The sequence below is a fragment of the Ptychodera flava genome, chromosome 7 (assembly GCF_041260155.1).
Source record: "Ptychodera flava strain L36383 chromosome 7, AS_Pfla_20210202, whole genome shotgun sequence".
In the NCBI taxonomy this organism is placed as follows: Eukaryota; Metazoa; Hemichordata; class Enteropneusta; family Ptychoderidae; genus Ptychodera; species Ptychodera flava.
The window spans coordinates 7,552,729-7,580,480 of record NC_091934.1 but is presented as its reverse complement, the minus strand read 5'-3'; the positions used below and the strand labels follow the sequence as shown (position 1 = coordinate 7,580,480).

The 27,752-nt window shown below is 37.4% G+C and overlaps 1 protein-coding gene across 1 annotated transcript; it reads right to left on the bottom strand.

Annotated features, from left to right (window-relative positions):
- Positions 1 to 1,705: 1,705 nt before the first annotated feature.
- Positions 1,706 to 26,619, bottom strand: LOC139136095 (organic cation transporter protein-like). The gene is made up of 10 exons (XM_070703876.1): positions 26,147 to 26,619; positions 25,177 to 25,280; positions 23,778 to 23,932; positions 22,871 to 23,039; positions 22,316 to 22,472; positions 21,560 to 21,660; positions 20,848 to 21,065; positions 19,961 to 20,075; positions 18,845 to 19,054; positions 1,706 to 2,541 (listed from the first exon to the last, which is right to left on the bottom strand). The coding sequence occupies exons 1-10, from the start codon at positions 26,570 to 26,572 to the stop codon at positions 2,517 to 2,519; spliced, it is 1,680 nt and encodes a 559-aa protein (XP_070559977.1). The 5' UTR covers positions 26,573 to 26,619; the 3' UTR covers positions 1,706 to 2,516.
- Positions 26,620 to 27,752: the final 1,133 nt, after the last annotated feature.

Sequence of the window (27,752 nt, the reverse complement as noted above, 5' to 3'; positions counted from 1 at the left end):
ATCCTTTCCTGAACCGATATTTTGATGTTAGGCTTTTCAGATCCGCAAGTAAATTATTCCATATTTTTTCACTTATAGTTTGATAGTCAATTGACCTGCAGCTGTGAGCAATTTCGAAACACATAAATTTCGGTAACGTTTGAATCTTGTATATCTGCTACGTTCGATCGACTGTAAATAATCAAAAGGGTGATAAGGAAGGTTTCGTTTTTACAAATCAAAAAACAAAAATTCCTATGCCAAGTTTACGAAATTTATATATCAAAAACACCAAGTCCCTTAAACAGTGCACAGATGACGGATCTCTGAAGCCAGAATGCAACGGATAGGAAAAAAGTACTTCCCCATACTTCTAATCCACACATTATCATGATTGGTTGAATAAAAAAGATTTATAAAGTAGTATAAGAACTTCTTAATTTGAATTAAATTCCTGATTTCTTTACGAACAAAGTTCTCCACATACTCGATCTGGTCTTTCCGTGATAAGTGTTTGTCAGAGATTACGTTTTTGTTTTGATTGTATTGATTTTCACGTGTGATGCACTCACCAAACTTGCCAAACTTCGCCTGTCTTGTGAGATCCAAAATTACAGAACATAACATGCAATTATGATGAAAATCTAAATCATGAATGTGAGGTGGCTAACACTATAACTGAGCGGGGAGAAAGCAGCAAAATGGTACTGTTGCCAGGAGGAGGTCCTAGTGTAAAAGAGGACAAGAAAAGTAGATGACCTGTGACCTGCGCCACAGATAGCGCTGCAGGAGTAGCATTTACGTTGATGTAAATGCCTTACGTTTAACTTTTTCTTCCATAAATATTTTAAATGTATTACATTTTTTTCGAGAAAGGTCTTTCAAGACAAAATTTGCCTGACGTACTTGTTGAAGTGCCCTTTCATATGTGTGGCATGAGACAATTTCTTATAATTAAATGGCATGCAGACGACCAAACATGATGAATTTGAGATTCCAACTGGTCAGTAACAATTTAATTGTTCACGTTGGCAAAACTATGATGTGCGAAAACCTACATTTTTGGTCCACCACGTGACCTGATACAGGGATGTAGATCGTCAGCAGCTTATGTAGCAGCTTATATATTTTATATATTAATCCCGTATTTCTTCAATGGATTAACACTTTTGTCAGTTGAGGTTTCACCTATTTCTATAATTTGGAAATGCATATGCGTTCTTCATACATCTATTAGTCCAAGCAAAAGTTGGGCCGAGTCATTAATACCCACTGAAGAAAGCCAAAACGACGACTGTGAAAGATCACGTGTACATTTTGTCAAATAATGAAAAAATGAGCATGGTAACCTACCCAAAAACTTGATTCTTGAGGACAGCAATGCAAGACGTAGAATTTATAAACGTTGAAGAAATTGACATTGCAAGGAAGCCATAATATTCAATTATATAAATTTCAATCTATTAAATTTGGGTGTAATAATGGCAACTTTGGTTAAACAATGGGTTATTTCATGTACTCACACTTTTTTTTAAATCTAGGATCCTTTCTCTTCGAGGTTTTAATTTTTCAATTTTTCAATGATGAAATTGTGGATAATTCGTTCAATGCGTCAACTTGAAGTGAATGGCTTGTTATATCGATTTTCAGTGATTTTAATGAAAACCGTTACTTTTAACAGTCTTTCTGTAAAAAATCAAACACATTGACCCAATCTTTTTTCTTTAATGTTTTATTATTCTTGTATAACAGAATTCAAATATTCCTAATTCAAAAAGTGTGACAATAGCTTGAATTTTCACCCTCAACCGAATTTGTGCAAAGCGTACGCGGATGGAACGCACGGGTGCAATCTTAACCTCACTGAGGTTTCCCAACGGAAAGTTTGAGCAAAGTTCAATGTGACAGTCCTATATCCCCGCTTCTCGCATTAATTGTTACGGGCATTATTGACTGTTTATGTGATTTTAGTCTTCAAACAACTGTATTAATTTTTCGATCGTAAATCCTCAAATCGAAGCTCTGCAAACCGTTATGAGGACGGAACGCCCACGCAACTCGATGATACGTTCTCTCTATGGTCGCAATCTTAATCTCTCTGAGGTTTCCCTTCCGAAATGTTGAGCAACAGTTCAGAGCGACAGTCCTACATCCCAGCTTCTCGCATTATTTGTTACTGACATTGACTGTGTGATTTTAGTCCTTCGTTCTCCTTTGAAAATCGTTCCTATAGTCATACAGCTTGCTACGCATTGAATATGTCTAATTTTTGAAAAATAAGTCGGGTATGATGCTTAGTCCATACTTTAAGTTGTTTCCTTGATTTCCACATCATCTGTGTAGATGTGGTTGAGATAATTTGATATTCTGAAATTGTTTAAACTTATGAGAACATCAATTTATCTATGAATGTTATTAAAACACTTGGCTTTTTCCATCCTGATTTGTGAAAAGACTGCAAGAATTCAGCTTCATACGAATACAAGTATACGTTCGCCTTACTGCCGTACAGTCATTCGCCAGATACATGTAAAGACTCAGAGGACATAGATGTACGCCTTCCTGCAGAGAGATTGAAAAAATCATTGTCACATTCACATTTTGAGAGTATGAGAGTGAAGGTAAATGTAGTAAAAAGATATATATATATATATATATATATATATATATATATATATATATATATATATATATATATATATATATATATATATATATATGTGTGTGTGTGTGTGTGTGTGTGTGTGTGTGTGTGTGTGTGTGTGTGTGTGTGTGGGTATGTGTACGGTATAGAGTGACGACTTACACTCGTTGCAATAATACAAAGTGACGACCTGCCGGTAAAGTGACTACCACTCACTTTGTTTTTTTTAATCGGAATCGATTCCTGGATGGTTATTTTACCATCCTGTGAAGTTTTAGGTCATGTTTCACTTTGACCGGTAAACCCACCGTGTGCGTGTGTGTACTTTGGCCCGTGTGTGTACTATGTTGTCTATCGCCACCTTCTGCTAAATATGAGAAATATACACAGGTGTTACACACACGGCACATAGGGTTATCTTGCCACCAATAGTCCATTTGATAAGTTTGCAACATTGTGTCAAGCCGCTGTAAAACGCGCGCGCCATTTTCAGTGCATTTACGTGAAACATCAGTGTAAGGCGTCACTTTGGTGGATGGAAACCAGTCAACAACTGATACATTGTATTTTAAAATTGGATAAACTATACGACGCGCACGTCCACTGTACTGGTATGATACGTGGCACAATTTTCACCACAGTGGAATATATTCTTAAAATTTCTACCTTTTCTAAACGTAAACCTCCCAAAATGTGGATATTTGTTGAGTAACTCTTTAGAACATGGTGGGGTATCTGCACCAGTAATATTTTGAGAAGCCCATTAAAATATGGCTCTTAAATTGTCCTCACACCTGCTCTGCAAAGTCAGAGATTCTGACTAAAGGAGGCTATAGCGCTTAGGTTTGGCGCATGGTTCTTGAAGAACATCCTGTTTTAAAGATAATATTTTATTGTTGAACTGAAGTGTCCTAACATTGAAAATTTAGTCTAAACATGTTACCCTTTTGTCGGAAACAAACGTGCATTCAGCAATGTAACCTACAAACCTATGGCTAGGCATAGACCCTCGAGAAACTTGAGGGTCTATGGGCTAAGTGAGGAAGAAAGCAAAGTTAGCTTTATGAATGCAAAATTGGGTTGACAAACATTTTGGAAAGAAAAATTACAAAACAAAGGTACCATGCAGACAATATCCTTTTACCTTACAGCTCAGTCCCGATATCACTGTACTCACAGTTGTCGAATCTACCCAACATATGTATTAAAACACGAAGTGATTACACGAACAGTACAAAGCGGGCTAATTGCATGTTTTCTTCTTTCACAATTCATATTTATTGCAAAGCATATATTGCAATGTCAACCTGTAAATGCTACAAAGCGATGGCATTGCTATTTATTTTGTCATATACGGGCTCTTTTCACCGGAGCATGCCAACTGGTCGAAAGACGCATCGCTCTGACTGATTTCATGAACTTAGAACCCACATCCATTTGGAAAACAGAATGAAAATTCTATTATTCAGAGTGTGTATGTTCTTGTGATGTGATCGGAGGTACGACGGGATCCTTCCGTCCTTCCGAATAGGAACCATTGTGTGTTAAGATAGATAACGTGAACGCCACCATAATTCAGAATTTTAATGCAGCCAAGTGTCGGTGCACTTAGTACAGTGGATTGAAGGCGTGAATTACATGTTGTTTTCAATTGAATTAATCAGTTGATTCGACATTAACATAATTTAATGTACGAATTAGACGACAACTAACTGTTAGATGAATCTGTTCGCTCAAAACTTAGATGCACTGTTATAGATTTATTGTATTAATCAGATAACGATTTACTAGTGTTGGTTTTTCAATTTAAAATCAGTTAAAAGAACGTATAACCTGTGATAGTCATACTTTGCTGATTAATGTTTGCAATCAAGGAAGTGTGCCTCTCTAGAGTGAAAGAGTTGAGTTTTCTCGCAATCATTCAACGAAACTTCCACATGTGCACGTATTCATCAATTATGTGCAGTAAATTTTAGATTTTCTTGATGATTTCCGCTAAATAAGATAAGAAAACTTGTAAGGTATCATTGCAAATTGCGGCTTTATTTCTACTAGGAAAAAAATCAATGATTGAGTCCTAATATCTGTCCCTCGGGCGCATTCTACCTCAACACTGTTAAGCAGTTTTTCGTAAAACGACCAAAAGGAGGAGAGGCACGACCGTTCGGTACTTTCCTCAAATTGTTCGGCAGACAAGGCCCAATATTCTCTTGGTAAAGCTCCGACTGGCCATTGGCCCAGACAGCGAACTCTGACAAGTAGTTGATAGAAGACAGTATATTCAAACTGATTTCCGACCAGGATACAGTAAATATTGTTAATGAACTTAGGTAAATTTCTTTCTATTTTTGTTTCCAGAGGGAAAACATTATTTGGCAATTTGATCTGAGGTGCTTTTAATAATAACGGAATGATAATTTTCTTTTTCATCCATGATGAAGACTTTAGTACGATTGACTTAACTGCTATACAGAAAGAATCGCAAACCGTTATCAGAATTTCAGGGAATTTCGATGCCATCTGAGATTTATACAGCAATATAGAGTTCGGAAACAAGTTTTACGTGAACACGTCACGTCACGAATTTCTGCAATGATGATATGTACGCGGAGCCGGCGTCACTTATTTACGTGGAGACAGCTGTAGTCCTTACGTAATTCGTAAAAGTTTATATTTATTCTCACCTTTAGGTATCCAAAACATTATATAAACTATCGATCATTCATGCACGTTGTTAGTTGGATAAACGATATAGTGACATCTTCAAAGATATTCATGTATTTTCGTTATTTTTAATGTGCAATTTCTTCCTCGATTTGCGGCATACCGGATAACTATTGAGCTAGCCCTGTGATGCGGAAACAGACTACGGAGACCCAAGCCAAGCCGAATCATTTCTTGCGCGTGCCATATGAACGGGTGACGTAACGTGTAGCCAAACGGAGTTTCTCATGTGAATGTGTACGCCAACGAAAATGTGGATTCTACGAGTTCACGTTCACGTAAAACGTATAGCCAAATCTGCCTAATACTTCTGCTTTACCCGAGATAGTAATGGTACCCATCAAAGTCAGTAAATTGAAGTAAAGTGAAAGTACCGTGACAAATTGCCAACTTTGACAACTCAAAAACGGAAGTTTTATTAGCTTTTATCCCACAAGGTGAATTTTAAAGGTACCTGCATGCATATTAGAAAGTAAAGAAGTATGCATGGTATGTAACTATTGACAAAGGTGAGATGATACGCGTCGGAAAGAGAAATCAGGAATCAATAATACAGGACGAGCTGTTTTTGACTTTTAGTTCACATATATATCATATGGATGTATCAGTGTGAAGACACGAAAATGATTACAAGCACAGTACAAAGTGAAAGACATGTAGGTTGTCTACCTTTACAAATTAGTGGTCTTGCAAAAAAATCCTTACAATGTAAATTTGTGTATAGTACAAAGCAATGGCATTGACAATGTATTGAAATATGCTGAAGTTTGGTGAAGCCGCTGTTTTTTAGCTTAGATACGCAAAAAGGGTATAGTTAAATACAATTGATAGATAATCATGTTAAGATCTTAACAACTATCGCATTTTCATTGTTTTTCCATGTCCTATGACGATGAGAGCATCCAAGCTTACAGATTGAATACTGAGAACATTGACCCTGTATCTCATTTACCAAAGTTACAATCGTATAGAGTTGTTCAGCGATAAAGATTGTGAATTATTTACCAACACAAAACAAAATCAAACTGACAAACAAAACAGCAACTTAGTGCGTTTTCTGCCACTGACGTGAATTTATTCAGTCTGTTTATTCAGTTAAGTGAAGGCAAGTGACGATTGCCAACTTTCTCAACTCAAAAACGGACGTTTTCAAAGCTTTTACGTCACATGGTGGATCTTACAAGGTATCTGCCCGCATATTAGAAAGTAAAGAAGTATGCATTGTAAGTAACAAAGAAGAAACAATAAGATGACGCGCATCGAAAAGCAAATCAATAATAAGGACGAGCTGTTTTTGACTTTTTTAGGTCACTGATATATCCAACGTACGTATCAAAGTGAAGAAACAAAAGTGATTCCATGCACAGTACAAAGTGAAAGATATGTAGCTTGTCTACCTTACAAATTAGTGGTTCTTGCGAATACACAATCCTTACAATGTAAACTTGCATATAGTACAAAGTGATGGCATTGACATATATTGCCATGTGCTGAAGTTTTTATGGCGCCATTTTTCAGAATAAAATAAGCAACAACGGTGTAGTTAGAATAAAATTGATAGATTATCATGTTAAGCTCTTAACAGCCATCGCATTTTCCAGTGTGTTTCCGTGTCCTATGACGCGGAGAGTCTTTAAGTGTACAGATGGAATAATCAAAACATTGACCCTCTATCTCATTTACCTAAGTTACAAACGTATAGAGTTGTTCAGCGGACCCTCTATCTCATTTACCTAAGTTACAATCGTATAGAGTTGTTCAGCGGTAAAGATTGTGAATTTTTCATCAAAACAACAGAAAACTAAATCAAATAGACAAAAAACCACTGCAACTTAGTGCGTTTTCTGCCGCTGACAGTAGTGAATCAGTTTATTTAGTTGAGTGAAGGCACCGTGATGAATTGCCAACTTTCACAACTCAAAAACGGATGTTTTAATAGCTTATAATTATACGTCACATGGTGGATCTTACAGGGTATCTGCCCAGATATTAGAAAGTATAGAAGTATGCATGGTAAGTAACAAACAAGTAAAATAGGATGGCATGCATCAGAAAGACAAATCAAAAATCAATAATCAGAAAGAGCTGTTTTTGACTTTTTTAGTGCACTGATATATCCAACGTACGTATCAAAGTAAAGGCAAGAAAGTGATTACGTGCACAGTACATAGTGAAAGACATGTAGGTTAATATTACTTGCGAAAACACAATCCTGACAATGTAAACTTGCATATAGTACAAAGTGATGGCATTGACATTATATTGCCATGTGCTGAAGTTTGATGCAGCGATTTTTCAGCATAAAAAACTCAACACAGTTGATTGATTATCATGTTAAACTCTTAACAACCCTCGCATTTTTCAGTGTGTTTCCGTGTCTAATGACGATGAGAGTATTCAAGTGTACAGATGGAATTATAAGAACATTGACCCTTTATCTCATTTACCTAAATTACAATCGTATAGAGTTTTTCAACGATAAAGATTGTTTGGTATCTCCCAAAACAAGAGACAACTAAATAAAGTCGACAAACAAAACCACTAATCCGTGCGTTTTTTGCCGCTGACATGAGTTTATGTGAGTCTGTATATTGAGTAGAGTGAAGGTACTGGGACATATGCCAACTTTGACAATCGAAAACGGAAGTTTTATGAGCTTTTACTCAACAGGAAATCTTACAAGGTATCTGTATGCATATTTAAAAGTAGAGAAATATTCATGGTACGTAAGTAAATAAAAATAATGAGACATGACACGTGTTGGAAAGAGAAATCAGAAATCAATTATACAGGACGAGATGTTTTTGACTTTTTAGTTCACTGATATATCATATGTATGTATCAAAGTGAAGGCACGAAAGTGAGTAGACGCACATACAAAGTGAAAGACATGTAGGTTGTCTACCTCTACCAATTAGTGGTTCTTGCAAAAACACAATCCTTACAATAGTACAAAGTAATGGCATTGACATTGTATTGCCATGAGCTGACGTTTTGTGCAGCGGTTTGTAGCATAAAATATGCAACAAGGGTATAGTTAAAATTCAATTTAAATGTTAAACTCTCAACAACTTTCGCATTTCAGCGTTTTCCGTGTCCTATGACGATGAGAGTATTCAAGCAAACAGATGGTATGATCAAAACATTGACCCTCTACCTCATTTACCTAAGTTACAATCGTATAGAGTTATTCAGCAATAAAGATTGTGTATTATTTACCAAAGCGTTTTTGCTGCTGACATGAGTTTAGGTAGTTCAGTAGGTTAAAGTAAAGTGAAGGCACTTTGACATATTGCTAAAGTTGACAATTTAAGAAAGGAAGATTTTGAAACTTTTTATTCTAATATTGAATCTTACAAAATACATACAGGCATATAGCAGAATAAATAAATATGCATGGTAAGTAATAAACAAGGACAAAAAATAGACGACACATGTCAACAATCAAAAGTCAATGATACAGGACGAGCTGTCTTTGACTTTTTCGTTCATTGATATATTCAACATATGTATCAGAGTGAAGGCATGAAAGTGATTACACGCACGGTACAAAGTGAAAGACATTTAAGTTTTCTAGCTTTACAAACTAGGGGTTCTTGCAAAAACACAATCCTTACAATGTAAACTTGTATATAGTACAAAGTGATGGCATTGACATTTTGGTTTCACTGCTCACGGTTCAGTGATTGCGATATTACTGACACAAGAAGTATTATTTCGAAATGTAAAAGCCATGGCCCAGTTTTTGCGACAGAATATTTCCAATTAAAGGATTTATAGAACAAAATTTGTGTTTTTTTCTGCTCGAACACCTTAGAATCCCACACGTTCGAACGCCAAATAAATAATTTACTAAATGTCTACCTTAGTGCTTGGTGATTCTTGCAAAACACATCTCACAATGTCAACCTGTACATACTACAAAGCGATGATGTTGATATTTGTATTGTCATGTACTGAGACCTAGAAAAAATGTGTTTCCACTTAACCCAACCTACCCTTACTGACACCCCAAACAAGAAACTTTTTTCGCCCCTCGAAAGCAATTAATGTGATTTTACGGATTAAACTTATAGCATTTCACGTTGAAAATTAATACAAAATACTTAAGTCAGCCAAATAACCTTTACAGAGGAATGAGTTTTTTCCCGTAAAAGCCAATGCAAGTCAGCATATTTCATGGGTTAGGTGTATTGCTTCCACTAATGTGATGACCATGTAGCAAAGTAACTGATAGCATTTCACGTTGAAAATTATTACATAATTTTTAAGTTAGCCAAATAACCCTTGCAGAGAATGATGCAAGTCAGCATATTTCATGTGTTAGGTGTGTTGCTTTCACTAATGTGGTGACCATGTAGCAAATGGAACAAAAGTAGATTATGCTGTTCAAAAAGTGGGCTTTATTTGTCATAGCTTTATGACTGTCAGATTATTTTCCTCAAGAAGGGAGTTTTCGTTGCAAACGCACAAGACAAATGCCATCAGGCACATCGGGACTTTTTAGAAGCCACTGGGATATCATAAGTACCACAGGCGACCCACACACTATTAATATGCTTATTATTGAGTTTTTCTGGCTGTTTTCTCTATCAGTTCCTCTCTTTTTCTACGTACAGTCCCTCTATGGGTATAGGGACTGTGTCTTCATGCTCTGACTGTTTGTTGTAATTAAAATAAATGGTTATATAACCTAACCAAGCCTCTTGACTCTTTATTAATTCTACAACACATTACAAGGACGCTTATCTCTCATATACACATATTGAATTAATTAGTCAACATAACTAATTATGCTAATCCGTGGACTTATCAAGGGTTTGTCAACATTGGAAAAATAGAGATTTAATGAAAAAGGAGAAGGTATGAAGATCTTGGGAAATGTGTCCCGAGGACATCCGTAAATCTAGTGGACGCTTACATATTCATGATACAAACACTGCTCATTATTCAAAAGTAAACGGGAAGTTGGATCGAAAGGAACGTTGAAAACGCGGATGCTTTTCGTTGCCAAGTGCCAAATTCAAACATAACCAAGCAGACATGGCCCTGCTCCATGTAACAAATGCCACCAAGAAAGTATCGACTGACCAAGCAGAAAAAGATCGCCTCACTTTGCCAGGTAAACACATCATGACATATCATGGTTGTGACTTGATGTCACTTTGTATCATCAGTCACAGTGTGTATGGTCCCTCACTTTGCTAGGTAAACACATCATGGTGTGTGACCTGATGTCACTTTGTATCATCAATCAGAGTGTGTATGGTCCCTCACTTTGCTAGGTAAACACATCATATTGTGTGACTTGATGTCACTTTGTATCATCAGTCAGAGTGTGTATGGTCCCTCACTTTGCTAGGTAAACACATCATGGTGTGTGACCTGATGTCACTTTGTATCATCAATCAGAATGTGTATGGTCCCTCACTTTGCCAGGTAAACACATCATGGTGTGTGACCTGATGTCACTTTGTATCATCAATCAGAATGTGTATGGTCCCTCACTTTGCCAGGTTAACACATCATGGTGTGTAACCTGATGTCACTTTGTATCATCAGTCAGAGTGTGTATGGTCCCTCACTTTGCCAGGTTAACACATCATGGTGTGTGACCTGATGTCACTTTGTATCATCAATCAGAATGTGTATGGTCCCTCACTTTGCTCTGTTTTACGGACGTCCTCATGTCATGAACTGCACGCAAGGCACTGGCAGAGATTGCACTGGTTGCAACCATTTAAATGTTTGGAATTAGACTAGCTGGATCTCCTCGGCCATCGAAATACATTGGGTGCAGTCAATTTTGAATAAATGGTCACAAATGGCTGCAATCTGGTAATGTCTGGACACATTTCAGGAGAACTTCCTACCTTCCTGTTTTAGTAACCTTTCCTATTTCGCGATGTTGACCAACCATTAAAATCCCTGATAAATCCACGGATTAGCATAATTAGTTGTGTTGACTAATTAATTACAAGATGTGTGTATATGAGATTAACGTCCTTGTAATGGGGTGTAAAATAAATAAAGAGTCAAGAGGCTAGGTTAGGCTATATTGTCATTTATTTTATTGACTTCGATCAGTCACAGCATGAAGAAAAGGAGAGGAACTGATAGAGAAAACTGAGAAAAACTCAATAATAAGCTTATTAGTAGTGCGTGAGCCGCCTGTGTATGTACTAAATTAGTTTAAAAAAATTCTTTGCATTGTTCAGTACACAAACAAAGCAAAGATCAAACATGCTTCATTTTACAGGGTCGATTTCTTTTATGTAACTAGGCAACACAAGCCAACGTTCTATAATAATGAAACAGTATTCACCCAAAATTGAATAACACAACAGTCTCTGAATACAGTGTCAGGAAGTATTTCAATGATATTTACAGTCATGTAGGCCAAACTTTTGTTTAACTCATGCGATTGTAGAGCTCTCTGATTTGCTTCCATATGGGAACTTGGTAGTTGACAGTATGCATAAATGGTATAACCCTACTTTCAAGATGACAGAAGTGCAGTGCATTAAAGGTAATGCTTGTAGAATCCAAGCATGCATCAGCTAGATGAAACAACACATGCAAACATCAATTTTACATTGTATTTGTGTGGGAATAAGGCTTGTCTAACTAGAGAGGCTTGGTGCAATTACTACTATGCATGTTGATAGATGTTTTGCCTCAAGAGACTTGGTATTCAACACCTGGGAATTGATTTTGTACCTGTCCCTCCCTTTGCTTGATATATGCTGTGTGATGACCTGATGTTAATTATAAGCACCAATCTGAATGTGTGCTCTAATTTTGCCAGATATACATGTTATTATTTAAGTGGGTTTCACTTTGTGATGACAACAGGATTGTGAGTAAGCTCCCTAACTTTGCCAGGTAAACACATCCTGGTATATGACCTGATTTCACTTTGTATCATCAATCAGAGTGTGTATGGTCCCTCACTTTGACAGGTAAACACATCATGGTTTTGACTTGATGTCACTTTGTATCGTCAATCAGAATGTGTATGGTCCCTCACTTTGCCAAGTAAACACATCATTGAGTGTGACTTGATGTCACTTTGTATCATCAGTCAGAGTGTGTATGGTCCCTCACTTTGCCAAGTAAACACATCATTGAGTGTGACTTGATGTCACTTTGTATCATCAGTCAGAGTGTGTATGGTCCCTCACTTTGCCAGGTAAACACATCATGGTGTGTGACCTGATGTCACTTTGTATCATCAATCAGAGTGTGTATGGTCCCTCACTTTGCTCTGTTTTACGGACGTCCTCATGTCATGAACTGCACGCAAGGCACTGGCAGAGTTTGCACTGGTTGCAACCATTTAAATGTTTGGAATTAGAGTAGCTGGATCTCCTCGCCATCGAAATACATTGGGTGCAGTCAATTTTGAATAAATGGTCACAAATGGCTGCAATCTGGTAATGTCTGGACACATTTCAGGAGAACTTCCTACCTTCCTGTTTTAGTAACCTTTCCTATTTCGCGATGTTGACCAACCATTAAAATCCCTGATAAATCCACGGATTAGCATAATTAGTTGTGTTGACTAATTAATCACAAAATGTGTGTATATGAGATAAACGTTCTTGTAATGGGGTGTTAAATAAATAAAGAGTCAGGAGGCTAGGTTAGGCTATATAGTCATTTATAGTATTTACTACGATCAGTCAGAGCATGAAGAAAAGGAGAGGAACTAATAGAGAAAACTGAGAAAAACTCAATGATAAGCTTATTAATAGTGTATGGGCCGCCTGTGTCTGTACTAAATACAGTTTGATAAAATTCTTTGCATTGTTCAGTACACAAACAAAGCAAAGATCAAACATGGTTCATTTTACTATTATGTAACTAGGCAACACAAGCCAACGTTCTATAATTATGAAAATAGTATTCACCCAAAAATTGAATAACTCAACATACTCTGAATACTGTGCAAGGAAGTATTTCAATGATATTTACAGTCATGTAGGCCAAACTTTTGTTTAACTCATGCGATTGTAGAGCTCTCTGATTTGCTTCCATATGGGAACTTGGTAGTTGACAGTATACATAAATGGTGTAACCCTACTTTCAAGATGACAGAAGTGTAGTGCATTAAAGGTAATGCTTGTAGAATCCAAGCATACATCAGCTAGATGAAACAACACATGCAAACATCATTTTACATTGTATTTGTGTGGGAATAAGGCTTGTCTAACTAGAGAGGCTTGGTGCAATTACTACTATGCATGTTGATAGATGTTTTGCCTCAAGAGACTTGGTATTCAACACCTGGGAATTGATTTTGTACCTGTCCCTCCCTTTGCTTGATATATGCTGTGTGATGACCTGATGTTAATTATAAGCACCAATCTGAATGTGTGCTCTAATTTTGCCAGATATACATGTTATTATTTAACTGGGTTTCACTTTGTGATGACAACAGGATTGTGAGTAAGCTCCCTAACTTTGCCAGGTAAACACATCCTGGTATATGACCTGATTTCACTTTGTATCATCAATCAGAGTGTGTATGGTCCCTCACTTTGACAGGTAAACACATCATGGTTGTGACTTGATGTCACTTTGTATCGTCAATCAGAATGTGTATGGTCCCTCACTTTGCCAAGTAAACACATCATTGTGTGTGACTTGATGTCACTTTGTATCATCAGTCAGAGTGTGTATGGTCCCTCACTTTGCCAAGTAAACACATCATTGTGTGTGACTTGATGTCACTTTGTATCATCAGTCAGAGTGTGTATGGTCCCTCACTTTGCCAGGTAAACACATCATGGTGTGTGACCTGATGTCACTTTGTATCATCAGTCAGAGTGTGTATGGTCCCTCACTTTGCTAGGTAAACACATCATGGTTGTGACTTGATGTCACTTTGTATCGTCAATTAGAATGTGTATGGTCCCTCACTTTGCCAAGTAAACACATCATTGTGTGTGACTTGATGTCACTTTGTATCATCAGTCAGAGTGTGTATGGTCCCTCACTTTGCCAGGTAAACATATCAAGGTGTGTGACCTGATGTCACTTTGTATCATCAATCAGAGTGTGTATGGTCCCTCACTTTGCCAGGTAAACACATCATGGTGTGTGATTTGATGTCACTTTGTATCGTCAATCAGAATGTGTATGGTCCCTCACTTTGCTTGGTAAACACATCATGGTGTGTGACCTGATGTCACTTTGTATCATCAATCAGAGTGTGTATGGTCCCTCACTTTGCCAGGTAAACACATCATGGTGTATGACCTGATATCACTTTGTATCATCAATCAGAGTGTAATAGAATCCCAAACCCCAATGGTTTAAATGTAATGTCTCACACGAGCCGAAGGCGTGTGTGAGACAGAATTCCCCAACGAGTGTGATACATTCCATCCCAACCCATTGGGGTGTGGGATTATTTTTCTCACGTCCCTCCAGAATCTTTGGTAGGTTTATGCTATCAAAAACCAGCACTCGATTGCTCTTGTTTCATTTGTATCATTCCACACAGAAAATTAAGTTCCTTTCATTGATGCGCATATCAAACACGTTCACATGTATATTACCGATATGGCAATTTTGTTTTGTTGGTCAGCCACAAAATTCTCCAGGTCATCTGAGGAAAATATTGTGAAACAGCTCTGGTGGCCATCTGTTGATGACATTGCATGGACGCTGTCGTCTGCTACAGCCTCGTGTGCAGATGGCTCGCTCATTGAAGTCTTTCATTAACTGTATCGCTGTCAAGTCAGTCAAACTCAGACGACGAGCGTAAACAGCCGATAGGTTTGTAATGACCTGAATTCTCCCGTTACAACATAAAAGCGGTCATCCTCCGTGCATTTGTTGCCGACGCTGACCGTACTCAAATCTAGAACAACCTGTTCACTCTGCAGTTCAGTCGTCTGTCTGCTATAGTGCCAGTTGTACATTACGCGATGTTCTATTTGTCAAATAATTCGTACAGAGAACTAAGCGCTGAGCAGAATTGACCAATCAACATACGTGTCACATACGAGGTGTTCGTTCGCGCAACAGTACAGAGTGTGAAACAAATTGATCTCACACTGGTGTTCTCACACTGGGGACGTGAGAATGTATGGTCCCTTACTTTGCCGGGTAACACATCATATTGTGTGACTTGAAGTCACTTTGTATCATCAGTCAGAGTGTGTATGGTCCCTCACTTTGCTAGGTAAACACATCATGGTGTGTGATTTGATGTCACTTTGTATCATCAATCAGAGTGTGTATGGTCCCTCACTTTGCTAGGTAAACACATCATGGTGTGTGATTTGATGTCACTTTGTATCATCAATCAGAGTGTGTATGGTCCCTCACTTTGCCAGTTAAACACATCATGGTGTGTGACTTTATGTCACTTTGTATCATCAATCAGAGTGTGTATGGTCCGTCACTTTGCTAGGTAAACACATCATGGTGTACGACCTGATTTCACTTTGTATCATCAATCAGGGTGTGTATCGTCCCTCACTTTGCCAGGTAAACACATCATGGTGTGTGATTTGATGTCACTTTGTATCATCAATCAGAGTGTGTATGGTCCCTCACTTTGCTAGGTAAACACATCATGGTGTGTGATTTGATGTCACTTTGTATCATCAATCAGAATGTGCATTGTCCGTCACTCTGCCAGGAGAAACAACTTTGTGTGTGACTTTATGTCACTTTGTATCGTCAATCAGAATGTGTATTGTCCCTCACTTTGCCAGTTTAACACATCATGGTGTGTGACTTGATGTCACTTTGTATCATCAATATACAATAGAATAGACAGGTTCAAAAACAATTCTGCGAAAATTGAAACCGACAGAAATGTACTAAAAGTCTATACAATACAGAATGTTAAACTACATGACAGATGTCAGCCTATAACTTATGTTACTACAAAGGTCGATATCAGGAAAGTAACAAACAAAATCATTTTAAGTATTCATGCATCAATCGATCAGAGAATAACATTTTGATCCACTTACTACAAGGAGTTCTGAAAGGGGCATAAGTAAGTAGAATTTAGATATCAAGGGGCAATGTCTGCATAACTTCGTTGCATCAACGTCGTAAGGTTTAAAACACTCAGAGGGTATCATACTGAGAGGTATTGTTAGAGCTGTAAGTTTTAAAATTTTGAAGTAAGTAAATACAGATTTATTTGTGATTTCTGTGACAAATTCCAATGGACAATATGACATTAAACTGGTCCATAATCATTTCCATTGAAAGTTATACATTACCAGACATTTGTGATTTACAAATATAAGTAGGACCATCCTAAACAAGCGTATTCAAGGCACTTTTGTATTTCATAGAATGTAACGTTTTGATGAGTAGAATCTTGTGTTTCATTTGATGGTGGAAGTATGCATGGCTAGAAATTTAAAAAAGGTTGGGACTAAGAACGATGCCCACATCCTTAACATCCTGTATTGGAGTAAGGTTAATTCAGACAACATATCTCAAGGTTTAAATCTTTGTAGATATTTTTTCATCAAGCTATTTTCCCTTCATAACGATTTCAATTCATGGTGTGAATGGCACCAATAAAATTTAGGCACTTACCCTGGCTCTTTATTTGCATATTACTTAAACTTTCATGATAAGTGACATTTGTCCAAATTTGCAGTGCTAAATTAGAAGAAACCTATTGCAGATACTGATCTAACAATGATCTGATTATAGCATGACACTATTAACATTATCGGTTGAAATGCTTGCTAAATTATATACTAACAAAGTGGTGTTATCATTGGCGTTGTAAATCCATTGACTGCATCACATAAACTGCCTAGATATACTAATTTTGCCAATGCAACTGTCTTTATAGACATTTTAGAATGTCTTGTCGAAATAAATCAATCTAAGTACAGTGAATATTTATATTTAGCAATACTGATGCACAATTACACGTAACATTGCAATCACAGTGGCGTATTCAGTTCGCATCGTGGGTGGTCCTTCCTCACTTTGACACATAAACCTGTGCGTGTGTAAAATGATGTCACTATGTACTGTATGCGTGAATGTGTGTAAGATGTTTTACTTTGATACGTAAACCTGCCTCTACATCACTTTGTACGTACAAAGTGGGAACCTTAAAAAAGCCGTTTTCAAGGAAAAGAAGTAGCCCACGTTGTTCAGCAACCTCTTTTATGTCAGATTCTGCAATTTTTATTTAGAAATAACCATTCCTTACCCATTGTTTCACTTTGTACTTTTGGATTTTCACTTTGTACCATATGAACAAGCGTGTCACACTTTGACACATAGACTTGCTGTGGTGTGTGTGTGTGTGTGTGTGTACAGTAATACTGAGTTGGAAACACATGATTTGCCGATATTCAATTAAGACCTTTGACCAGAGAAACGTTTTGTCCCGCTAAGGTAAGAGATATTTTTTTATTTGAACAACTATATATATATATATATATATATATATATATATATATATATATATATATATATATATATATATATATATATATATATATATATATATATTATATATATATATATATATATATATATATATATATGTTCGACTGTGGTTTTCAGGTTGTCCCCAGTGTTGTTGTCGGTGTCGTGGTTATGATATATTCGTTTGTAGGATATTACGCACGTACCAATCTGGTACAATGGTTCAAATAGTTTATTATATGGAAACTGGTGGCTTTTGTCGAATGTTTAAAGATGTTGCAGCCATAGCAACTCAAATAACACAGTTCACACTATTTCACAAAACATCACATGCAAGTCTAAAAACATAATATATCTTATAACCTGTAATAAATGCACAAAACAGTACGTAGGAGAGAACAAAACAGAGTTTCGATTAAGATTCAATAACCATCTGTCCACCATCCGTCGTAACTCAAACATTCCAGTAGCGCTCCATTTCAATTCAGATCAACACACAATCCAAGACGTATGGTTGGCATTATGAAAATCTAAATTGACGACCCGCTTCGAAAAAAGCTGGAATCCTTGTGGATTTCCAAATTAAAGACATTAACACCTGACGGCCTAAATATTCACAGCTAGCTGCTCCCATCGTCTTTATTCAAATTCCAACACTAGCGCCCTCCCAGCCACACTATAAATACGCATTCAAACATTCTAATTTGCCATTCAACATCTGAGCCATTCAAATAGGTAAGAAACAACTCCTGTATTTTCACCATACAGTCACTTAGTATTTTCTCTGACATGTAACTTTTGTACGAAAAATACCACTGTAACTCACTCCGTGTTGAAACTTTTTGATCTGTAGCACCTGAGGAAGTCCTACTTTTAGGACGAAACGTTGTGCAGATATAATAAACTATTTGAACCAGTAGATTGGTACGTGTGTAATATCCTACAAACGAATATATATATTATATATATATATATATATATATATATATATATATATATATATATATATATATATATTATATATATATATATATATTTACAGTTTGAAACAAACTTGCTCACCTGTCGCTGACCTCGCCTTCACCAATGGTCTGCATCAACTTCTTACCCCTTGTTTCAGGCAGCAACAGTACAAGGAATCCTCCAATTGTTATTATTGTAGCGAATATTACCTCAGGTAATGGTTCCCATAATGTACGTGCAAGCAGTACTTGCGGTGACAAAACAGCGCCGCATAAGGCAACCATACATCCAAAACTAACGCCAATCGTTCTGTGAAAATTCAACAAAATGTCTCTCATAAATTGTCTGAGGCTTTGTGTGAGGCAACTTTTGTCAATGTAATGTCTCATCAAAATGAAGCACAGCAAGAGAGTGAAATTGTCGCTATTGAAATTACATGTGTGGAAATTTGTCTATGCTGTCTTATTGGCTGCAGTATGAACAGTCATGGACTCCCCACAATAATACAGTCAATGGCTCTATAACAGCATGTTGTGGTGTTTCATCACCACAAGTGCTTCTTCGCTTGGTGTCCCCTAAAGGAGTTAATATGCACATTGATGACCTAATCAGCATGAGCTCCCGATAAATCTGTCACTCAAATAGGCAATCAAATTCTATTTTCCCGACTGTACATGTAGATGTATTAATCAGCAAGGTTGGATCCTCGCATAAACAGTGCTCGGTCCCGAGAGCTGAATTTTTCAGGTTGTTCGACAACGAGACCTCAATATTTGAATCTGTTATCTTCTGTTTTGATGTCAAAATTAGGAGACAACTTTTATGGCAATAAACACAAATGTTGAAAAATACCAATACCTTCCATCGCAGGCGGGTATACACTCAATTTTGTTACACTTCGATTGTGCCGTAAAGGACTTGTGCCTAGCAACTCGCGCTGTATGCTGCAAATTGTATCGTAATCTTGTGAAAAACTCGTCTGCATCGGAAGTTATAGGTTCATTACTATTTCGATATGTTCGCAAATAGACGGTAATTTTCCTGTATACACGTCGTTTTTTTCCCTCTCAGATAAAACTCAAGGCTGTTCTTATTCGACACCCCTCCCCTACCAAGTAAACCAATAAGATTTTCAAAATAACAAGGATGTATAGAATTTGAGCAGAAGAACGAATACTTCATTTAAGAGAAAAGTTCTACTAAAGAGCAACTAACCTTACTTCTGTTGGGTACAACTCAGCTGCATAGGTGTATGACACGGAGTAAAGCTCCGTAATTGTACATTTACCGATCATGTTGAGTGCCGTGTTTACCCATTGGACGTCACCACCTACATTATGAAAAATAATGAGCGAGTATAAAGCTGATTTGAAAACGAATAGCCAACTGGTATGATCTGTTTTCAGTTCGATATATTTACATTCTTTTGAAGATAGGTCGTTCGATTTTTGCAGTCTGTGGGTTGCGAGTTTGATATGTAACATTTCCATATTCATATATTGAGCCTAACTCGGAAAGCTTATTTAACAGGGTTTATCTATTAGCATTATTTTAATTGCCAGTTGCTATATTGAACATGACAGACTGAATGAGTTGTCATTAAATTTAAGACCAGAGACCTATTCAGATTATTCCGAACTTATACTTAGGCTTTGTTTTGTAAGGTTTGTTTATATTATTTTAAAGCATTTTTGAACACAGCAAACTTATTGCTTCCCATCGCAAAAAGACGAATTTGCCTGTGTGGCATAGTCGTGAATCTATGAAACGACCAGAAACATTCAAAAATACTTCATGTTTATTTTTTGTATCTTTATACTGCTCTGCAATCTCGTATCAAGGACTGAGATTTAAATTTTCACTACAAGCTCAGTAAGAACAAAAGTGGCCGAAGTCTGTGAATAGACCTTGCACATCTTATGAATGAAAAACCAACATATCCACAACTTGACACACATGTCGATTAAGGCACAAGTCACGGGGAAGAAAGAGGTGAAAAAGGGCAAAATGAAAATGCACTCAGAGTATGAGGCATATGGCCACAAAGTCATTATCAACACACTTTCGTGAAAGATAACTCAGGTAAACATATCGAAACTTACATTTTGGTACAAGTACAATTGAGATAAATACCATTCCAGTCAACAGACTTGTTCCAAAATATGAAAACTTGCGTCCAAGCTTGGTATCTATCAACATCGATATGATAACATAAGCAGGGACCTCAACAGCGCCAGCTATGGCAACATTGACATAATCGTTTCCGGCCAGTGACGTCGCACTCAGTACAAGACCATAGTACGTTAGAGAAACACAGAACCTGACAAACAGAAACGTGGTTGGAGCATTACAGATATTCATGATGAAGGTCATTTGTTCATTGTTGAGATCCAAGGACATAATTTAAAACTTACAAAATAAAACTTATTAATTAATAACATAGCTTTAATGAAACATAAAGTGAAAGACCATAGTGCGCTACTTTATGTCAAAATTTAAAAGTTGTAACTTAAGGTGTTATCACCATTGTTCGGCCTACTGTGAACCACACCTGAATGCCGATGGTCATATCCTGTTTGTAGGTAAGTCGGATAATCCGAGAATATTTCTCCTTTTTACTCTCCCACAAAGCAAGATGAGGTACCGTACTTGTCATTAAAAAATGAAAAAGTTTCACTGAGCAAAACATTGCAAAAGACCAATTATATCGATTCAAAATGATGCCAGAGACACGTTATTTGCTGTTTAGAACAGGTACACAACCTATAAGTTGGGATAAAATCACGAGATTGTATGAAAACGTAACAAACGTACCACTGGAAAGACTCTATTACAGTTTTCTTTCGAATGTGTGGATACCTAAACAAATTGAAGACTCCAAACCGGTTAGACTCAACTAGCTTTTCTTCGGTAATCTGCATGAGAAATGACACAATTCATCCTCATTACTTCCATAACATTACAAAGGGTGAAATTCATTGATATTATACTTGATTTTTCTTACAAGGAGGGTGGTATGTACATTGAATATGTGACATGCATCTTGCTATTCGACGAAGTGCCCAGAACGACCGCTAATATGTTTTAGGGTGGAATGCGCCTCGGGGACAGATATTTAGACTCTTAAAAGTTCACAGTTATAATACCTTTTTATACTACTCATTTTCAAGGGCGGGCAATACTAAGCAAAAAATTTTCACCGTCTTATTTTAGAGAAAGTCCAAAATTGTGCTTTCCCCGAGGGAATTAATATAGTGGTGGTGGTCCTATTGAAATTTACTTGTCGGTAGATATTGTGTGATTTGTTTATCTAGTATCAAATTTTGTACAGTGACCTCTAAATTTAATGTCGATTTCGAGAGGGGACGGTTTAAAGTTTCTTTCCGGAGAGTTCGAGCATACGTTTAGGCTTTGCAACTTTCAGGTGACAGGCATTTTAAGTAGTTTCCTCAAAAAGATGACATTGTGCGCGATCATCACTTAATGCAGATTTTAATGTGTTCTACCCATTCTGTCAGGCAAGACACGTTTGTCTTTGTAATAGTTTGTACTAGAGGTACATTTACTAACCTTTTCAATTGCGTTATTATTTGCTTTACCATTTGATTCAGTGAACATATCGTCAGATACGGGCATGCCATTCACATGGGCCATTCTGCGCATGACTGTCTCCGCTTGGCGTGTTTTGCCAACAGCGAGGAGCCATCTCGCCGACTCGGATATAAACCTAAAAAAGATAGCAATGAATCTCAAAACCCTAAAATCATAAAGAAGTTTTCTTAAATCCAGTTGGGAGAGAGGTTTCGATTTATCTTGAAGAAATTAAGCAAATTAAGTATTGAATATTCTTTGCTATGGGAGTACATTCAAGTACCTTTGTTGTCACTGTTACATAATAATACATTTTTATTGTTCTCTCGCCATAGTCCTTAAAGAGAAATTGAGCAACAGCTATCGACAAATAGTATGATTAAAGAAGTAATATAATAGGTGAGTCAATCAAAACATTAGTTCAAATTCCAGTACCATACACGATAATTTTTTTTACTGACTGAAGCAAGATCTTTTAAACGTCATGGCTTGTCATGGCATAGATATTACGTTAAAGATGCATAACTTACTTACCATAAATATAAGAAGAATACTGTTGATGGTAGAGATATGGCCAGTATGAGGTGTCTCCAATGCCTGAAAATGTATGCAACCACTACCAACGCCATGTAACCCAATGCAAATGACACGAAAAACATAGCACTTACGAAGCCTCGTTTTGAAGGACCAACCATTTCAGTCACTGTCAAGAAGAAAGAGTTAACAGTTTCTGATACACACCAATCAATTTGTTTAATATACAGCATCGGTTGAGGTCGGCATCAAATCGCCCTTCGAAGAATTGTTTTCTCAAACCACAGATGGCAACTGAGTTTAAATTAAAACCACTGAGAGATTTTGTGTGCTATAGGCCATGGATTGCTGGTTGGTACTTTCTGTGACCTACCATTAATAGCAATTGTTGGCTTGGTCCAATTATTCAATTGTATTCAATATTGAAGGAATCCTTTTGTCGGATTCCTTCTATGTCGCCCATTTTACCGTTAACTATGGCATGATTAACCCAAAACATTTCATTCCTGTGATCTTTGAAGTGTCAATATTCATCCCTCATTTTTTTATTTTTAGAATCAATGGTCTATTCAAACTATATCGCACGTATCAAACGAACTTGTTTTCACAAAGGAGAAAAGAAAAAGACTTTTATCGAAATGTCATCGACGAAAATTACTCAACCACTATTCCCGTGGACTGGTCAATTCATGTGTCATAAGTGTGTACATTCTCCTTGCAGTTTAGGAAATAACACATATATTTGAGTATGTGGAATTATGATAGTTAAATTCAGCGAATCGTTTGGTGAAGTCGTCTATGTTTACAACTGTCTCTAACAACACTATACATGCATAGATTTTATCAAAGGAGGAAATCCAGTATAATTTAAAGACAAAATATCATATAGGAATTTGAGGATACTCACTTAGAATAAATGTTGTCATATACATCCCATGATTTGCTACCGCAGCAGCAAACCGAAATATTACGAAAACTGCAAAGAACGGTACGGTGGCCTCGATGGTAGCACATACTAAAAGTTGAACAAGGCTTATCGTGAATGTTTTCATACGACCAATTCTGAAATAGTGAAGAATCAACTTTCCAGTTAAAGTTATTTTATATGAATGCACGCAAGACAAGTATTTAAGGACAGTACTATGACAGTACTATGACAGAACACCGTGGCGAGACAGTGCAGTTAGTCAAATGAGTGCGGGGACAGCAGGATACACCGCAAGCCCGAATGCAAACACCCCGAGTACCGGCGGCGCGCTTGCAGTCTCGCCATGGGGTTCTGTCATTATCACATTCGTTACAACTGAAAACATGCCAAAAACCATGCTTGGAACGCCGCGTTTCATCATGTTCCATTATTTTGCAATCACCTTGAACGTGGGTAATGTCATTGACTTCCCATTGTCTATGTTATCTCATCCCCATTCTGATTGAGTAGTGTGCTGTTTACTTGTTTATCTATCAAAGGCTCGTGTAAATGCGGAGCAGTTCTTGCTCAACTCTTTCCTCTCGATACAAGTTGGGGAAGATCAACATAAAACAACCTTAGTTTTCATTAAATTCACATTATTTATTAAACTTTGTCGTAGCTATCATCTGTGAAATCTTCCATGCGTAAAAATCATTTCTCGCGCTTGCCGACGACCACTGTCGACGAAAGAACAATTGCTTACAACAATAATGACGCCTGGCTGGTACCTGTGTTTATTAACATTATGGCGTAACATTTTCTGTAGTTGTAGTATGCGGGCGCTCTATCCTAGAAAGGCAAAGCCCACATAAACATTACAATGTATTGTTTCTTTATTGTTTAGCTGATATTATTGTATGTCTGCATCAAAGGGATAAGGAATCCCACTATCTTGGTAGAATAACTAGACAACATGAAAATAACAACCCGCGTCGTCGACGTCAATCCCACTAGATGTAATTATTCACGAATACATCATACTTATTCTTCTCTTTGGCGTTTTTGACCACAACGTCACAACTCAGTGTTTATTTCTTCACATACACAAAAAATAAATTTTAAAACTAGAATTATGACTCTATGTAGTGGTTTGCCTCTGCATAACGTTTATAGCGGTTTTATAATTATTTGGCTAACCCTTACGACATTGCGATAGACATGGTGGGATTCATACAATGACATCTTACTGAAGAGCCAATAATCTGTACAACTCTTATTTAGTACAGCGGCTTGCCCAGTTACATACAGTATTTAAAAAAATTATATAGTGTTCGGTAGTCACTAGGTTAACTTATATGTCTTCGTTTTGTTTATATTCACATTCACCTTGATTTACCTGTCTGATAGCGGTCCGTAGACGATATTACCAACCACGATGCCTGCTATTTGAATTGATATCGCCACATCATTGAGGTAGGATCTGTCGCACACCAGATCAAACTAAAAGAAAAGGTAGAGAGAGGTTGGTTCAAAGGCTGCTGGTAGTTGCGCATACAGCGAAAAGCAGTGAGTCAGAACGATTTGATTGAAACCAGTTGTTGGTCGTTCGCCAGCAGCAAATTTTGCATTTCATGTAAACGTGCAACTTAACAATCTCTAACCCTTCCTGTTTTCCTAAAAGAGTATTAACTGAAGCATGTAATTTTACAGAATGTGCTGTGCCGCATCTCTTTGATATAATAGAGGCTTTACTGTTTTTCGTACTACGTCCTGGACACCAATTATATGCTCATGTGGAGGTGAAGCTTCTGGATATTTTTAAACAAAATTGTTTAAGAGGAAAATTGCCGAAAGTCCCTTCCTGTCACGGTCGCAACAATGTAAAATGCCTTTGTGTTCCATACAATATTATGCTGATCAAACGTTGTCTCACTGATAGGCAGACATACATAGACAAACGCGTTGACAGATAGTGATGCGGCATTAGCCGCTGAGTGTAAACATCAGAGCTTAAACCATAGACCCCCCAAAACGGTCTATACAGTAAATTGCATGCTTGCTACGTTATACAATAGCCAGGGATGAAAAGCCATACAACAATGCTCGTTGTTGATGTGCTTACGGCTGATAACTTCCTCTCAATAAGATTAAAAAGAATTCTAAAATTAGCGGGAGCCAACAAGATTTGTGCGCCAGAGCTTGCCCCACTAATGCTACCTGTGGAAAATGCCTGCCCGCAAAACAAACTCCAGGATTTTCGACGTGATGTCGGAGAAATGCGGGTAACGCACGACATTCATGCAGGAAACTGTAAATGGGACAGGTGCTTTTATGCAACATTTCGTTGCCAGAACAGTTATACCTACCTCCTGAATGACTGTTGACTTGTATTGCGATGTGTCGTACTCCCAGCCATGATCACAGGTTACCGTTTTCATTGAATTATTTGCAAAGATTGTAAGACCTTTATCAAAAGTCATATTTTCATATCTTGAGCAGCTGCTAAATTTCCAACTTGTCTGACAGCCATCGTTCGCTAAGTCTCTGGGTATTGTCAGGCCTCTGACTGTGTTCACACAATTGCTGCTGATATTCAAAGATTTACAGGTCTCAAGCAAAAGCTCGGAGTCCGGCACTTTGCACCAGTGGTGCGTGTCAGCCTGGATGAAGACAGTGGATATGGAAGTCATGGCAATCATGATGTTGACCATGGCAAGTAGAATGCAACTCCGTTTCTGGAAGACCCCAAAATCACCAACCACATTCTTCAAGACATCGTCGAAAGCCATCATGGTGATTGCAGCTCACAAAAACTTGTCTCGGCCTCGTGGTCAAGCACCTGTTAAACCAATATTTTGAATAAAACACGAGATTTAGCCACGGGACTTCACAAAACTTACGCCAGGGGAGAATTAGCTTTTCAAAGTCTTTGATTTCAAGCCCTTTAAGCATTCAAAACCTTCGGTGTCCTCGTATCCTCGGCCCATGAACTTGTAACCAGACTGCTGGTGTGATAAACATAACCATTTAACCAAAGCAATCATATTACAACTAATTATTTATGCACGCATATTCGCTACATTTGCCTTTTCAACATGTAGGGATTAAAGATCAGAGAATTGGCCATGACTGGAAACCTAAGAGCTTAACTGCAGAAATCTTTATTCTTGCGAGTAGTATAGGCTTACGTGTTGCGACCTCTGTAGACACTATTTGACAGCATCACTGTCTAAAGATCACTTGCTGCCGTTTATGAAAATCCAGCCATTTTAAAGTAGGAGGATCACCTCTTTTATTTTGATTCGCATAAGCATCTGTGGAGGCAATCGCATACTTTTTCTTATATGCCTTCATTTAGTGTAGATATATAACAGTAAAAGTCTCGGGATTACAAAGGAAAATGGGCAAGTTGAAAAAGCGGAGAACAAACTCAAACTGGGGTGTTTCATTTTACAAAACAATTTTCGTAAAAATAAGTCAGAGCTAAATCCATGAGACAAGCCTCATATTTGTAGCGTTTTACAGTTTTGCAAAATTGCAGAAGGTATCAGGATTTTAAATATTTATTGTACTTGGGCCTCAGCCCAAGTACATTTGTTTTCATTCCGTGGAAAAAACTCTGTAAGGTATAACCATTTCTGGCTGAGACCAGGGAGGGCAAAATGTCTTGGCTTCATCTTTCTTGGCATAATAATGGCGTAATGATGCTAACTTAATGGAAGTGCTGCTCTCAGCCAGTCATGAATAAGTGAGATGTGAATATAAATGCTTCTCTATCTGAGTTTTTTGCCACAAAATCTTCTGATATAATCAAAATGTGCATCGAAATGCAACAATTAATGCACCCTCCGTTTCCTAAGCGATGGCACGACCTTGCTACACCCACTGGACGAGCCAAAGTGGGAGGGGTAATTTCAGTTTGGTCGAACAGGAGGGCTCGAGACCAGAATTTAACATTTAAACTTGAAACAT